Source organism: Nasonia vitripennis, assembly GCF_009193385.2.
Source record: "Nasonia vitripennis strain AsymCx chromosome 3 unlocalized genomic scaffold, Nvit_psr_1.1 chr3_random0005, whole genome shotgun sequence".
In the NCBI taxonomy this organism is placed as follows: domain Eukaryota; kingdom Metazoa; phylum Arthropoda; class Insecta; order Hymenoptera; family Pteromalidae; genus Nasonia; species Nasonia vitripennis.
Window position 1 is genome coordinate 3141934 of NW_022279624.1, and position 16472 is coordinate 3158405.

The 16472-nt window shown below is 38.1% G+C and overlaps 2 protein-coding genes across 2 annotated transcripts; both read left to right on the top strand.

The window, feature by feature from the left end:
* The first annotated feature begins 723 nt into the window (after positions 1-723).
* Positions 724-3810, top strand: LOC103315819. Its single transcript, XM_016987515.2, has 3 exons — positions 724-1557; positions 1693-3455; positions 3710-3810. Exon 2 carries the CDS (start codon positions 1842-1844, stop codon positions 3408-3410), a length of 1569 nt encoding a protein of 522 aa, XP_016843004.1. The 5' UTR covers positions 724-1557; positions 1693-1841; the 3' UTR covers positions 3411-3455; positions 3710-3810.
* Positions 3811-6006: 2196 nt separating this feature from the next.
* LOC103315820 lies at positions 6007-16253 on the top strand. The gene is made up of 3 exons (XM_008206495.3): positions 6007-6198; positions 6269-6607; positions 15157-16253. Exons 2-3 carry the CDS (start codon positions 6593-6595, stop codon positions 15499-15501), a joined length of 360 nt encoding a protein of 119 aa, XP_008204717.1. The 5' UTR covers positions 6007-6198; positions 6269-6592; the 3' UTR covers positions 15502-16253.
* Positions 16254-16472: the final 219 nt, after the last annotated feature.

The following is a 16472-nucleotide window of genomic DNA, read 5'->3' on the forward strand; positions in this document are numbered from 1 at the left end:
ACAAGATGCTTTTTATATGATACCCATATATAAAAGTAGCAGAAGACTCCTTCGTTTCACATTTAACGGCTCTAATTACCAATTTACCTGTCTGCCATTCGGGCTATGCTTAGCACCATATATTTTTACCAAGGTAATGAAAGTCCCCACAAAACATCTAAGATCTATGGGCATTACACTAGTCGTATATCTAGACGACATCGTAGTCATTGCTAAGGATGCAGATAACTGCGAAAAAACCAGAAACTCCGTCATACAACTTCTATCCCAGATAGGTTTCCTTATCAACCACAGTAAGAGTAGCAACGCACCCTCGCAATCCTGTGAATTCTTAGGAATTATAATAAATTCGAAATCGTACACCTTAGAATTGCCGGAACGCAAAAGAAAAAACGTAACAAATTTCTTGCAATCCCTACTAGACAAATCATCTTGCACTATTACCGAATTCGCTAGAGTCATTGGAAAGTTAATTGCAGCGTGCCCAGCGATAGAGTACGGCTGGACATACACAAAGAAGCTAGAGCAACACAAACTCATCGCGCTCACATTCCACGATCACAACTACTCTGCCAGAATAGCAATACCTATGCACGTCAAAGAGGAACTAGCATGGTGGATGAAAAGCATAAAAACCTCGGTTGGGAAAATAAGATCCACCGAATTCGACACGACGATATTCACGGACGCATCGGACTCCGGCTGGGGGGCTACAGATAACGACGATAGCATATTCGGGTTCTGGCGCGGAAACGAAAAAGCGTTACACATAAATCATAAAGAGCTGGTCACAGTCAAGATCGCTCTCGAGAAACTCGCGTCACACCTCAAAAACTGTCAAATTCTGCTACGCGTTCCCTGGTAGAAAATACGCCATAACTTATGGGCGCGAAACCAACTGTTCGGCATATTTCGTGGCCACCCAGTCGCCATATCGTACCCATAATCAGGCGATAATATTTCGTACACTCTATTGGGTTAATTGAACCGTAACCTTCAAATAAACTTTACATTTATGTTACTAAGGTAAAATTATTAACTTATTGGCTAAAGCTATTTACCACAGTCAAGGTCACGCAATCCAAATCACATTTTGGAGCAAGCTCCTATAAGTATCGCGTCGGCTGCGCGCGCAGAGTACACGTATACATACGTATACATGTACATACCTTATAGTACACAACACATACAATACAATTGCGTGTTGTAGAACCGTTAGAGGTTCGAGCTGCTGAGGTAATCTGCTGAGTTTATTTCATTCGAGAAATAACGTATATTTACTGTACTTACGTGTTGTACAAATAATAATTAAAGAAAGTTTGTCAGTTATATGTAATGTGAATTTGTAAATATACGTGGAGTGAAAAATGAAGCGTAACCGAAAAGATATTTACAACAACAGAATAAAACAGCAAAAGTTAGATGAAGCAGTTCAACAGTTAAGTGACGACCAAAATATTTCAAGAGAGTCAGCAGAATCATCAATAGAAAGTAATTTGAATGAAAATCTAACCGACTGTTCTGGTGTGGATTACTATAACCTCTAATCTGATTGGGGTACGTACAACAGTATTAATAACAGTTATGACAGTTTTAGTGAATGTTGTGATAGTGATGATAGTTGTGATAGTTGTGATACTTGTGATGATAAACAATCGACTGGTTATTTACAAGAATTTGATGAAATTGCAGATCTCCAAACTTGGGTAGTCTCTAAAAACATACCACATAAGCATGTGGACGAACTCCTTAAAATTTTAAGAAGACGTCTTCTACCATCCCTACCTAAGTGCACAAAAACACTACTTAAATGTGAAGTGAACTTAGATAAGGTAGAACCTATGAAAGTTTATAATGGTTCCGATGGAGAATTCATATACTTTGGAATTAGAGATCAGTTGATAAAGCAAATAGATGTCAGACTACATGAAACTAATGATTTAGAAATAATGATAAATATTGATGGCATGTCACCGTTCAAATCTAGCGCAGCAACCATTTGGCCTATTTTATGCAAGGTGTATAGAAAATTAGATCTGTATGAACCTTTTAGTGCAGCCGTATATTCTGGGAATGGTAAACCAAAATATGTTACAGAATATTTATCAAAATTTGTACGCGAGTTAAATGACTTATTAAAGAATGGCTTGATTATAAACAGTGTATTATTCAGCCCCAAGGTTAAATTTTTTTCTTGTGATTCGCCAGCCAGATCATTTATTAAGTGCTCTGTAAGTCATATGGCTTTTCATAGATGTGAACGCTGCAACGGCTTGGGACAGAGAATGGACAGTGTTACAGTATTTTTAAATATTGATGCAGAGAAAAGAACAGAAGAAGACTTCAGAACATTTACTGATCCAGATCATCACAATGATGTTTTTCCTTTGTGTGCAGTTCAACCAGCTTTAAATCTTATTTCACAATTTATACTCGACCCAATGCATTTGTTGTACCTTGGATGTACAAAAAGATTACTCGAGTATTTGTTATCTTCTTCAAGACGTAAAGTTCGATTGAGCTCATCGCTAAAAACTGAACTGACTCGTAGAACAACTATGATTAATGGAGATATTCCTCTTGAATTTCCTCGAAAAATGAGATCAAGTGACCACTTCGCCAACTTCAAGGCTGTTGAGTTCAAATTTTTTTTATTATATGCTGCTCCAGTTGTTCTCAAGAAATTATTTTCCGAAGATTTGTACAACCACTTCATGTTATTGACAGTAGCATGTCGATTATTGTCTACTGAAAATAAGAATCTCGATATTGTTGATGCAAGAAACTATTTAAGAAAGTTTGTAAAAGATACTTCAACTTTATATGGATCAACATTTGTTTCACTTAATGTGCACAACCTTATTCACCTTCCTGATGATGTTGAAAATACAAGGTGTTCTTTGAGCGAGCTTAGTGCTTTTGCATTTGAGTCATACTTGGGAAGTATTAGTGCTGCATTAAGATCACCAAAACACTTGCTTGCGCAGTATTGTCGAAGATTACAAGAGAAGCAAACTTTTGCTAAAAAAGTAGGAAGTGTTCCACCTCAACTGGAAATTCTCGGATATAAGAAAAAGAAAGTTTTCAAAATCAAATATAAGGGAATGATACTATCTTCCACACATCCAAATAACACTGTTTTACTTAGAGATAAAAGTGTAGCTGAAATTTGTCAATTTAACTGCACAGAAGACGTAGTTTCCATAGAAGTTAAACAATATTTGAAGAAGGAATCACTTTTCCATCATCCATGTGATTCCAGTACATTAAATATATGGCAAGTAAGTCGAATAAGCCATATCACTTCAGTTATTCCTTTGGAGAATGTTGAGCAAAAATTTGTGAAACTACAAGCAAACTTTTCATCAATAGAACCAGTCAACTTGTGTGTTGTCCCTCTACTGCACTAACCGTGCCTTTCAAAACTCTCTATTCTACAATATATTCTTAATAAGGTATGTAAATTATGCATAATTTGAAATCTTTTGAAGTCTTTGGAAAAAAGTCATTGTTGATTTTGGAATTCTTGCGTGTTTTTTCTAAAGTTCTTAGTGGAATACGTTTATTTGTATTATTCAACACTACGATTACATGTAATTATTGTGGATTACAAATTTTCGTTATTTATTACACATAGTTTCTAGTCCAACATTGTGTGTATGCATAACCTCCAAAATCAATTTTTTTACTTTGAATTTTTGGTTTGCAGCATGACAGACAGTGAAAGTGAAGGAGAAATTAAAACAAAAACAAAAAAACTGAAGAAATTCAGTTTGGTTCAATGTATTCATATAGGACCAAAGCGTAAGGTAGAGAGTATTGACATTGTGTCCAGCAAATGGTTGGCGTTCGAAAACAATAGATGTGTAACTAAGTATATGGGACCTCCGTACGAAGGAGAGAGTCTTACTCTACTTAATAATTTAATTAAGATAAATGCGGATGCACCAGATGATTGGCCTACATATTCTTATTTAATGTTGCATTATTTAGTTTCTTATTTAATGTTGCATTCCAAAAGTGAATATTTATTCAATTTTGTTTAAAGGATTACACTGAAGCTTTGAAAAAGACAGATGATCTTGCAGTACAAGAGCACATGTATCGCTTGATTCCGAAGAAAGTGCTACTGAGATGAAAAAAGAAGTTATGAATGGTGTCAAGCGAGCAAAGCTGTTAAGTGAGTCACAGAAGATGATGTCTAAGTTTTCATCGCCAGCAGAAGAAAAAGAAACGAACAATAAGACATTAGAAACCAATGACACAGAAATACAATCTGACAGTGAACCTGGGAATATTTCAAGTCATAATCCAAATGATTCTGCAGGTATACCTGAATAAGATTATTATAAAATTACTTATCAAATATTGATTCTATGCAATAATATTTTTTGGTTACATAGAACCAGGAACATCTCAAAGTTCTCCTCCACGTAGCCCAGATTCTAATTTTTTCAACGATCAATTAGAGGATTTAATTGCAGATATGTCTGGCCCAAAAGAAAAAGTTAGTAAACAATCAAAAAAAGAAGATCCTTTAGATATTAGTAATAAAATAAGTCAATTTTTAGATGTTCCTATTTTGGATATGAATAATATCAAATGTAATTCAGGTGAGTAATTGAATTATTTTTATAACTACACTCATAATGAATATTATTTATAAATTCTATACGGTACTTTAGATTTCGAAACAGCTGTCATAGCAGGTATGATGCAACTCAAGATTAATATGGATGAAATAAGGTCCGCACAAGAAGAATTAAAAGCTACTGCTATTCATAAGACACAAAGAATCGATGACATCACAAATTTTCTAATTGATAAGAAGATTACAAACAGTAATACTGAAGTGAGTTTTGATAAAAAATATAATCTCAAATTACCTCTTGAAACGATGGATGAGTTCCTTGAATTTGATGAAAAGTTACAATCGAACACCTTCCTTAGAAGTGATATTGTAAGTTGACATGTTATGCATGAATTATAATATAAAAATGAACAATTTTATATATAACAATTAACTATTTGTTGCAGTACAAAGAGCTCTTAGCTTCTATGGATAAAAATTTAAGCATAACTAGATCAATGGTCAAAATGTTAAAGAGAATATTAACAAAGCTTTAAAGTTTACTGCGGTCAGAGTGACTACTGACAAAACAAAAAAAAATTTAAGTTTACGGTACTCTGCAATCTTATGGATGGTAAGTTTGACTCCAATACCTAAATTTTTGCGTTTATGTGAATTGTTTAAATAATAACATTTTTGCAGCTATAATAACTAGAGTAAGGAGTAAAAATTCATTTGCGACTAAGCCAGAGGATCTGATTTCATCTCTCAGTGATGTCCTAAGCAACGTCAAGAAGTGGACAGCTTAAAACATCAATTTCTTATATTTTATCTTCGAAACTGAATAATTATACCAAAAGCATTATTTATAAAATATTTATTATTATTTTTCATTAGTTCATATTCTCAAGCAGAGTGCAGAATGTTGCTATTTGTAAAAATATTGCATTTTTTGTAAAATGAGATCATAATATAATAAAGAAAGATTAATACAAATAATATTCTGCATAGACCATATGATCAGCATATTATACCTATAATATGTCGCCAGGTAACAGGGTTTACTGCCATATCGATCGAAATATTATGGCCACGGCCCATAAAATTTGGCATATTATGGGTATGATATGCTGATCGTTTCTACCAGGGTTGACAACGCAACAGCTATCGCGTACATCAATAAAATGGGCGGTACTCGCTTCGCCAAAGGACCCCGGCGAAAATGATAGGGAAATTGGGTCCCGGTAAATTTAGACATAAATATAACCAAGTTGTAGCTATCGGTTCCGTGAATAAAAGTCCCCATGGGCCCGTCTCAGAAATCCACCGCTTTCGAGAAAATAATGATTTTATGCGCCGATTTTGGCGAAAGTTAGAAAGGCCGGCGCATAACTTCAGACGATCTCCAGGCGCAACAGGTTATAGTTGTTGTTTACTTAACCCCCTATTAATGTGTATTATTCTCTATCGGCAGCAAGAATTCGCGCGCAGTCACTGTAAGTAATCCGGCAACCTTAAAGAGTAATCCCGGAGTCTCGAGAAGTTTCAAGAAGTAACGTTGAAGTGTGCAGTGCGCTAATACTAAGAATTGCAATGCGGATGATGGATGTAGGAACAAGCAAGCGCGTGTAAGTAATTATATTAAAATCATATGATACTTGATTGATTACTTATTACTGGCTCGCGCATCACCTGCAGAAGTTTCTCGCGACGACTCTAGCCGGCGACTAATGCAACGGCTTGTCCGAGAAGCGCAAGCTCTGCGAGGTTCACTAGGAGGAGCGCCGCGACTTCACGATTATCGAAGAGTCTAATGCCCGAACTGCAACGAACCTGAACAACGGGAGCCTCGCTCGTATCATGGAGAGGTACGAAGCCGTGCAGACCGCCTCGCCGCCTAGAGGTGCAACAGGATCGATCAAAGCAAGCTGCTCTCCTAACCTATTACGGATGTCGACCGAGAAAGGGCTCGAGACGAGCAAGGCCATCAAGTAGTCAGCTATCAAGAGCCAGTTGGACTCGATGCAGCTGCACAAGGTCAGTCTCGTAAACTGCACGAGCTAGCTCAAGGAGCGTGGCGTCACGGCAGGGCAGGGGCGCGCGTGACTCAGCCCCTCGGACATAAAAAGCTTAAACCAACAGGGCTTCTTCCTCCGCCGCCCAAATATTTTGCGAGGATAGAGAAATATTCCAGAGTATTTCTGCTATATTTTTAGTGATTCTCTGCGGTATTTACATAGTTGGCATAAGATATCGCACACAGTATCGCAAAACGTATGAGTATAACGTCATGTTTGTAGAATAAATAAATTCGTAGTGAAAAAAAGGTTGTAAAACAAAAGAGCTTGCACGTCGGCGCCGTGTTTCAGCAACAACATCTGCAGAGCTTGCCGGTTCTCCTATTACAGGCTTCTGAATACTTCTACAAATATCGATACTTTGGGCGATACTGTGTGGGATACTGTACGCGATATTGTGTGCGATACTGTGCGCGATCCTGTGTGCGATACTTTGTGCGATACTTTGTACGATACTATGCGCGATACTGTGTGCGATACTGTGTGCGATACTGTGCGCGATACTTCGTACGATACTGTGTGCTATATTTTTAGTGATTTTCTAGGATACTTAAATAGTTGACACACATAAGATATAGCACACAGTATCGCAAAACGTATGTGTATAAAAGTCATCTATGCAGGATAAATGAATTTTTAATGAAAAAAAGCTTGTCTCTTAAAGGACTACTTCTTTTGTTTCTGAAATTTTGAATTTTGGAAATTTTGAAGATTGGCAGTAGATTATGCATAGGTACAAGTATACGCGGTTACCCCGAAGCACAGTAATGTGCGCAAGGCAAACAATTTTTAGAGCAAGTTGCGCTACAGCTGAGCGACTGTGGCTTAAAATTCATTTGCAGAGTAGGTTTCATGGTATCGAATAAAAAGTTTCCGTATAGGTTATTCGTACGTCGAACGAAAATATTGGGTTTACGGTGAATGAGTATCCAAGCTACGGCGGAGTCTTGGACTCTTTGTTGCGATACAGCTGCCAATAGGATTAAGATCGAGACCGTATACGCCAATGTATGAAGTCATCTCTGTAGTACGGGCTTGTTTGTTTTTAGCTGATTTAAATGTCAAGGGATCAAGTCCGCGTTTTTAACGTCTCGTGTAATATAATAACTGTTAGCTGTACGATGACATTTGCTGTACTGCATTGCTTCAAAGTTTAATGAAATACAATTCGAGGTATGGACGTTCTTCTATTATTTGTTTAGCGTTTTGAGAGTGTATTAGACGTGTTCCTGGGCAGGTAAATATGCAGAGTGTGAGGACTGGGCAGCAGTTCAGAAGGAGTGTTTTCCGGTACCCACAGGTTTCAGAACATTGTTTATATCCTTATCTATTTACCTGTGATATCACTAACTCAATCAAATTAAATACTATATAATTTTAAGTAGCAGCCGAGATAGGGCGTTTCACCACTCAGCCGTCGATATATTCATAAAGATTTTAGATCACTGAAAAGGGTTGTAAAGCCGCCGACAGTGCAGCCTAATAACACGCAATTTCGAAAATTGATTTATAATTTATTTGATGGCACTTCTCTCCGAGCTTTTGTCTACTCCTTGTCCTGTGTATCTACCTACATGTATTTCGGTATTAATATAAGGACCAGAAAGAACAGACGTTAAAAACACAGGTATTATAATCGAATTTTTTGATTCTAAGTCGCCAGATCGTCTTTCTTCAAAATTTATTAAATTAGATCCATGAATTTTGAAAGCTATCAACAGAATTGCATTAGTTTTTAGGATTTCTCAACCCATTGCACATTAGAGTAAGACATCTGCGATAGTCTAATGGTGAGAGCCGGTGTTCTACCTCAACTTTTCCGTTAACGTAATCTGAAATAACAAGTTATATTTAATAGTTATTATTTAGCAAGTCAATAATCAGTAAGTCAATTAATTTAATGCACATCTTACAGAAAACGGCGTTGTATAGTGTTTCTGGTATTTTTCTATAGTTATTTCTACCCGTGGGCGTCATAAGCTTTAATTGAGATTTTCCAATAATTAATTTCATTAAACTTCTGATCATTTCCTTGCTGTTCTTAATCCATTTTTCCTCTATTGATGACAACTCTTTTATTGAAATAAAGACATCGTATCCATCCGCAAGTTGTTTCTATAAAAATATAATTTTAGAATTAATATACTGACATGAAATTATTGTACATTACGATACTAGTGGAATAAGTCGTACTTTATGGCACGGCGTGTGTAAGCGCCCGAGCGTAGCGAGTGCGCTTAACGCCGTGCCATGAAGATCGACTTATGACGCGTGTATCGTACGATATTTTATAGCACTGACTAGCATAAATCCGCTGTCACGCCTATCCGTGGCATTAGCAGTCCTTTTTTGCACCGTGAGGTTAGCACCGTGATATGCACGGTGCAATAAAGGACTACTTATGCCATGGATAGGCGTGAAATAAATGCGGATTTATGCCACGCGGTGCTATAAAAAGAATGTACGACACACGTCATGTAAGTCATTTTTCATAGCATGGCTTTAAACGCATTCGCTACACTTGGGCTCTTATACACACTGTGCTGTAAAGTACGATTTATGCAGCCTCTAGTATGATTAAGCAGGCCTCTCTGTACTGGCGAATGCATGCAGGGGTGTGCACGAACGCGTATATAGAAGTGGATGCGTAACTGTGCGTGGTGCAGGCAAAAGTAGAGGTGTGCATGGTTGTGTTTGTGTGCGTTTTTGCGAAAGCCTAGTAAAGATGAAACTTTTCTGTACTCGTTTATCACGGGCAAATGTGGGAGTGTGTATAAGCGTGCATGTGTGATTTAACGCGGGGGTGTGCATAAGTGTGTATGTGTGTGTGTATGTGCAGTTGTCTAAAAAGCCACGTAGAGAGGGCAGCCTCTCTGAACTGGCAAATCGCGAGCGAATGCGTGGCTGTGCGTGGTGTGTATGTGTGTTTCTGTTCGTGAGCCGTGAGTGAACCATGAGCGAACGTGTGGCTGTGCGTGGGTGCGTGTGTATGTGAGCTTTTCGGCAAGGCAGGGGGGGAGGCCGGCCTCTTCGTACTGATTTATCTCCACAGGCAACGCATCTTATTGCAGATTACATTAGAAAATACACACCTTTGAGCTTGTCGATTGACTAGATTCTCAGCTTCAACTCTACGTGTATATTGTTCTCTTGCAGTGCTCTTTCTTGCATCTGTCTAGCAATCGCAGCATTGACGTTTTGCATTATTATTAATGGGTAAAACCTAATTTATGTTATAGGTAATGATAATTTTGTTACATAATGCTTCTAATTTACTGACGGGATGAGTAATTTACCTGTTTATAATTGCACCAGAGATTCGATAAAAATCACCATTGTTGGGAAGTACATTAATCTGTTGGACATTATTTAAGTATTTAAATATTGTCTTGATGTGTCCATTCCTTGCTTCCACAATCCATCTTGTTTTTGTGATTAAACGAGCTTCGTTTGCATCTTCTGTTGATAGTTGGCGTTGTCCGGGTTCCAATAAGGGAGGCATTCTGCAACGCAATCCATGATCTTCCAATAATGGTACTACATCTCTATAACCTCTATCAATAATGATTATATCTCCTTCGCGGAACCAGTTGTTGATATCTTCATCGTTAAAGTATTCGTTTCGAAGCATGGCTGCGTTGTTATTTTGAGAATCCGAGAAATAAGGACCATGAATATCCAGAATATAGCCATCTGGAGCGACCATAAGCGCTGGTTTCACCAGATGCCGTCCTTTATGCCGACAAAATGATTGTCGCAAAGATCTAAAGTTACTGCTTTTGTGGCAGTAGATGTACGTCCCATCTACGTATGTAATGGCTACAGGGTTAGCAGGTTCTGGATTGTACATTACATTAGTAAATTCTGTAACGTGTTGCCGAATATACTCATCTCTCGTAATTGCGTTTAGTCCAATATTTTCTGGGACAAAGCGTAACATCAACGATTCTCTTACTTTCGCAACAGCAGCGCTTGTAGCTCGTCTATCATTGTACTGAAATAGTAGTGTAAGAAATTCATCCGAGAGTCCTTGTCGTAGCTTGCACAAAAACATGAGTAAATCTTTTCTAGAGACTTGTCCAGCAGGTACTCTGTCGCAATAATTGAAGAGTTCATTGTACTGATCTTTCGATAGGCTCGTCAGTGTGTGAACTTCTTCATCTGTGAAATCGTTAACATCACTAATTCTCTTATTTTGCAACGAAGCATTTCTCATTTTCTCCAAGAAAATCTGCAGATACGGTCTCCGAATAATAATATGCCTATTTATGCACCGCAAGCCACGCAACAAAGGACGTAAAATGTAGCCACGCTCATCCAAATGATGATTACATGACCGTACGGTCTCATTAACCCATTAAAGCCCATGCTAAGACTGGTTGAGATAGCGACAAACAAACTGTGCTTTCCTTTGCATAAGTGAAAAATAAAATATACGTATTTTTTCTTATGTCATTTGCAATTGTTTATAACAAATTATTTAAACAAATTACAAAAAAATTCATAATTTTCAAAATCTGAATGCGGGAATCGATTCTGGAGGTAAAATTGAGACGAAAACCTATATAACACTTTTTTGTCAGAGTTCAATTTGTTATCTTTATGTAGAAATAAACTATTGACAAATAAGTGTTTTCATTCTCTTGCATGGTATGTGGAATCATATCAGTATTTTTTACTGATAAATTTTGAGATCTTATACTGTAATTGGATAAGTTTATTTCATTTCGCAAATCCTTCCGTGTTAGAGATCACGTTTGAGTGGGGGGCTAACGGTTGAAAACATTCATACATTGGATCTATTCTTTGAAATAATAATTTCGGAAAACTTTTAGATTTTATTTTGTTCTACATTGGTAACGTCACTGATAATGCCGAAACGGAGAATTAGAGATCTACTTTAGAGATTTAGTTGAAGATTCTGATTTAGTTGAAGGTTCCAAAGATATTGTTCAAGATGTTTGTGAATATTATATTGACAAGTTATCGTCCCCCCAAACGACAGAAACAGAGTGAACCTTCATCCCAAGAACACGTGATGAAACATGGAAGTCTTAGGAAATGTGGAATTTCAACATGTCGGACAAGAACGGAATGGTATTGTGAGAAATGTTCTATACCTGTTTGCAAAAGTCATAAAGTAGGACACGGCAATGAACAATAATTCAATCCCACCGAACATATTTACAATAATTCATGTGAATATTGATGGATAAATACAATAATTAGCTTCATTCTATACGATTTTTTGAAACACTCTCAGGAGGCCGAATGTTTCTTCCTACATTACAATAACTAATTGGCCTCTGACAGAAAAGTGTTGTATGGGTTTTCGTCTCAATTTTACCCCCAGAATCGATTTCCGCATTCAGATTTTGAAAATTATGAATTTTTTTGTAATTTGTTTAAATAATTGGTTATAAACAATTGCAAATGACATAAGATAAAATAAGTATATTTTATTTTTCAGCTATGCAAAGGATGGCACAGTTTGTTTTTTGCTATTCCAGATAGATTTTGCTTGGGACTTGACATGGTCACTTTTTCTCCCCAACATGCAATTGTTTATTCCTACATTACACTAACAAATTGAACTCTGACAAAAAAGTGTTATATAGGTTTTCGTCTCGATTTTACCTCCAGAATCGATTCCCGCATTCAGATTTTGAAAATTATAAATTTTTTTGTAATTTGTTTAAATAATTTGTTATAAAGAATTGCAAATGACATAAGAAAAAATACGTATATTTTATTTTTCACTTATGCAAAGGATAGCACAGTTTGTTTGTCGCTATCTCAACCAGTCTGGGCATGGGCTTTAATGGGTTAAAGAATATGTTGCACTGAATAAACGCCTCAACTTTACAATCGTCTGATAGTCTGTGTATATTATCTGCATTGTTGCAAATGAAATATGAATTGTTTCTTGTTTGTGTTAAGACATTCAGCCTCACGCTCATTGGATTTTCATTGATAATTTGAATTTCTCTTCTGATACTTTCATAGCAAGGAAAACATACCCGAGTATCGGGTCCCACATCTTGAGGAGCTCTATTAAACCCATCTCGTCGTCCAATTGCCAATTCACATATCTCTCGGCGTTCTTCCCCATAAATATGGTTCATGTTTTGTAGACGGAGTCGACTATCGCAGATGTAGCAGCGCGAATAACGGTTCCTACCTGCCATCACTACAATAATAACAAAATTTTCTAACTTTATCAAGGGGCGCGATAGCGCCGCTTTGGCAAGAAAAAGTACGAAGTACGATTTGTCGACGGCGCGACCCTATATACTTTGAAATTAGGTGTTCCTAACCTTAAAAAAAATCTCGATTGCATTTAAATCATTATTATTGCGCGTATGCGCAATCTGTTGGTATTTACTTAAATATATTATCCTAATTTTTCATGTATAAAAGGTTCATTCAAGAATATTAAGTTATTAACTTAATATTGCAAGTTGAAAATTTGCTCGGTGTATTTCATTTCGTTCAGAGTTTCCATCCTCTCCCGATATTTTCGTCTCCTCCAGTCACGTGACTTCCGGTGAGTATATTTGGTATTATACACCAGTGGTTACAGTAGTTAATCTACTTTACCGACATTCGTCTGCTACTCGTCGACACGCGATTATAATATGCATGTAATGCTATACGTATATATGCATATATTGCTATACGATTATATGCGCGATGCGATCAATGTCTGAACCAATAGTAGCTTGTTGTCTATCGAATAGATCAAGATTTAATGAAGTGCAATAGCAAGAAGAATATGCTTTGTAAAAGATGTGAAATCTCTCAAAAAAAAACAAAACTTTTTTCAAAAGTGAAAATCTTGGCAAGAAAAAGACTAATAAACGTAGTGAAATCTCTAAATATTAAAATGTCAAGTAAATGTTTTTTGCTATACGCATTAAGATATCATTTTTTGGGAAAACTAATTTTAAGTTTAATTTTATATCTTAATGCGTATAGCAAAAAACATTTACTTGACATTTTAATATTTAGAGATTTCACTACGTTTATTAGTGCTGCGTCTTTTTCTTGCCAAGATTTTCACTTTTGAAAAAAGTTTTTTTTTGAGAGATATAGGAAACGCAGTGATTTTTCATATTATATAGAATGACAAAAAAGAAATCTGGAAAGAGACCGATTTATGTGCGCGAGCTAACGCGTTTGTGTATATAAGACAGATTTTTCGTGTAATAAAAGAGACCTACCTTTGTGCGCAAGCTAATGTGCAGGTGTATGTGAGAGTGATTTTTCGGGTAATAGAAGAGACTGGCCTCTGTACTGGCTTACTGTGGGCGAATGCGTCGGATCTACATGTGACCGAATGCGTGGCTGTGCGTAGGCGCCTGTATGTGTTTTTTTCATTTGCAAGCTAGGGAAAGCAACTAGTTTGTGTGCCTGTGCGTATAAATGTAAGCAAATGCGGGGGTGTATATGACCGAATGTGGAGGTGGCGTAAGTGAGTGTAGAAGTAAGTTTTTGTTCGCAAGGCAGGAAGAGATGCAGCCCTTTTAAAACTGCATGGTGTGTATGTGTGCTCCTGTTTGCAAGCCGTGAGCGAACCATGAGGGAACGTGTGGCTGTACGTGGGAGAGTATATACGTGAGCTTTTTTTCGCGAAGCAGTGGAAGAGGCCGGCCTGTTCGTACTGTCTTATCGTGGGCAAATCGGGAAGTGTGAATAAGCGTGCGTGTGTGATTTAATGCGGGGGTGTGCAGGGGTGTGTGTGCGTTTGTTTTACAAGCCACGTAGAGAGGCCAGCCTCTCTGAACTAGCAAATCGCGAGCGAATGCGTGGCTATGCGCGGTTTGTATGTGTGCTTTTGTTTGCGAGCCGTGAGCGAACCATGAACGAATGTGTGGCTGTGCGTGGGTGCGTGTGTATGTGAGCTTTTTTAGCGAGGCAGGGGGAGAGGCCGGCCTCTTCGTAATGGCTTATCACGGGCGCAAACGAGGTTGTGTATAAGCGTGCATGTGTGATTCAATGCGGGGGTGTGCATGGGTGTCTGTGTGCGGTTGTTTTAAAAGCCACGTGGAGAGGCCTGCCTCTCTGTACTGGCTTATCGCAAGCGAATGCGTCGCTGTGCGTGGTGTGTATGTGTGCTTCTGTTTGTGAGCCGTGAGCGAACCATGAGCGAACGTGTGACTGTGTTTGGACGCGTGTATTATTTGATTTGTTTTTGCCAGGAAGAGAGGCCGGCTTGTTAGCATAAGCGTGTGTATATGAGCGAACGTGTGGCTGTGCGTGGGCGCGTTTATGTGAGCGAATGTATTGGTTTGCGTAAGCGTGTGTATGCACAAACGCGTGATTGCAGTACATGTGCGCATTTTCATTAATTTTAAAAACATTAACGAAAATACGAAGGGAACAGGCCACAGGCATTATTCTAGTACCAGACTGGCCTAGCCAGCCATGGTACCCATTACATCTCGCACTCACAGTGAAGAAAATCAAGATGGTACCAAGTACTGATCTACTTTTATCTCCTTGCAGGACAAAGATCCACCCGAAAGCAGACCGGTTGTCGCTGATAGCCGCAACAGTATCAGGATAGCTTTCCTGAGGAGAAACATTCCCGCAAAGACGGTAGACGAAATCACAGCATCGCTGTCGAAATCTACGCAATGCCAGTACAATTCTGCACTCAAGTCCTGGTTCGATCACTGCAAAGAAAACAACCTCGATGCGTTTGAGCCAGACACCACATCCGTTCTGTCATATATAACGAAAGAATACGAGAAAGGGGCAAAATACGGCTCGATAAACTCAACAAGATGTGCCTTATCACTAATCTCAAAAAACGATAGGAGCAGACCCCAGTATCTCCAGATTCGTTAAGGGGACATCAAAGCTTCGCCCTCCGAAGCCAAAGTACGATTTTACATGGGACGTGTCAGAGGTGCTCAAACACCTGGAAACAATCGATCCACCGAACGAAGTTCCCTTCGCCCTTCTTACCCAGAAGACAGTCATGCTCATACTACTGTGCACAGGGCACAGGGCCCAAACTATCGCTAGCATCAAGTGAAAAGATATTTCAATACTACCCAACGGCATGATGATACGCATCTCCGATACAATTAAGACCTCGGCATCAGGAAAACATCAGCCAGTACTCTGGCTACCACTCTACACCCAAAACACGAAGATTTGTGTGGATACAACACTACAAGTCTACCTTGAAAGGTCTGATGGACTCAGAACAGAAACCGACAAACTTTTTATCGCAACTAGGAAACCACACAAAGTTGTATGCGCACAGACAATCAGCAGATGGGCAAAAGCCGTGCTAGAAGACAGCAACATCGACCTCAGCATCTTTGGTGCACACTCAATCAGAGGTGCAGCCACTTCTAAAGCTAAAGCTCAGGGCATAGACATAGACACGGTCAGGCGAACAGCAGGCTGGACCGCAAATTCACAAACATTCGCTAAGTTTTATGATAGGCCCATTGTAAACACAACCGCACAAGATTTCGCTACTGCTATACTTGACGCTAAACAAAGTTAAAAAAAAAATGTTCTTTTTTCTTGATTGCATTAACTATATTATTTTTCATGGTGTACTTAGATTAAGCGTCCTCAAACTGATGTACCGTTTATATTTTTCTAATAAAGTCTTTCAAATTAAATGATTCAAAAGTAATCCAGCTTCTAGTTGCATAATTTATAATGCTTTAAACCACTACATAGTAATATCGAGAACTAGATGGAATATAATTTCGTAATCAAACGAACTTGTGTTCGATAATAATTATATTCCATCTAGTTCGAAGATATTAATTCACACCCTCAATTAACCCACCCTG

Bases quoted from the DNA above. Each gene is read 5' to 3' on its own strand.
- LOC103315819 (XM_016987515.2), top strand. From the start codon at position 1,842: ATGAAAGTTTATAATGGTTCCGATGGAGAATTCATATACTTTGGAATT.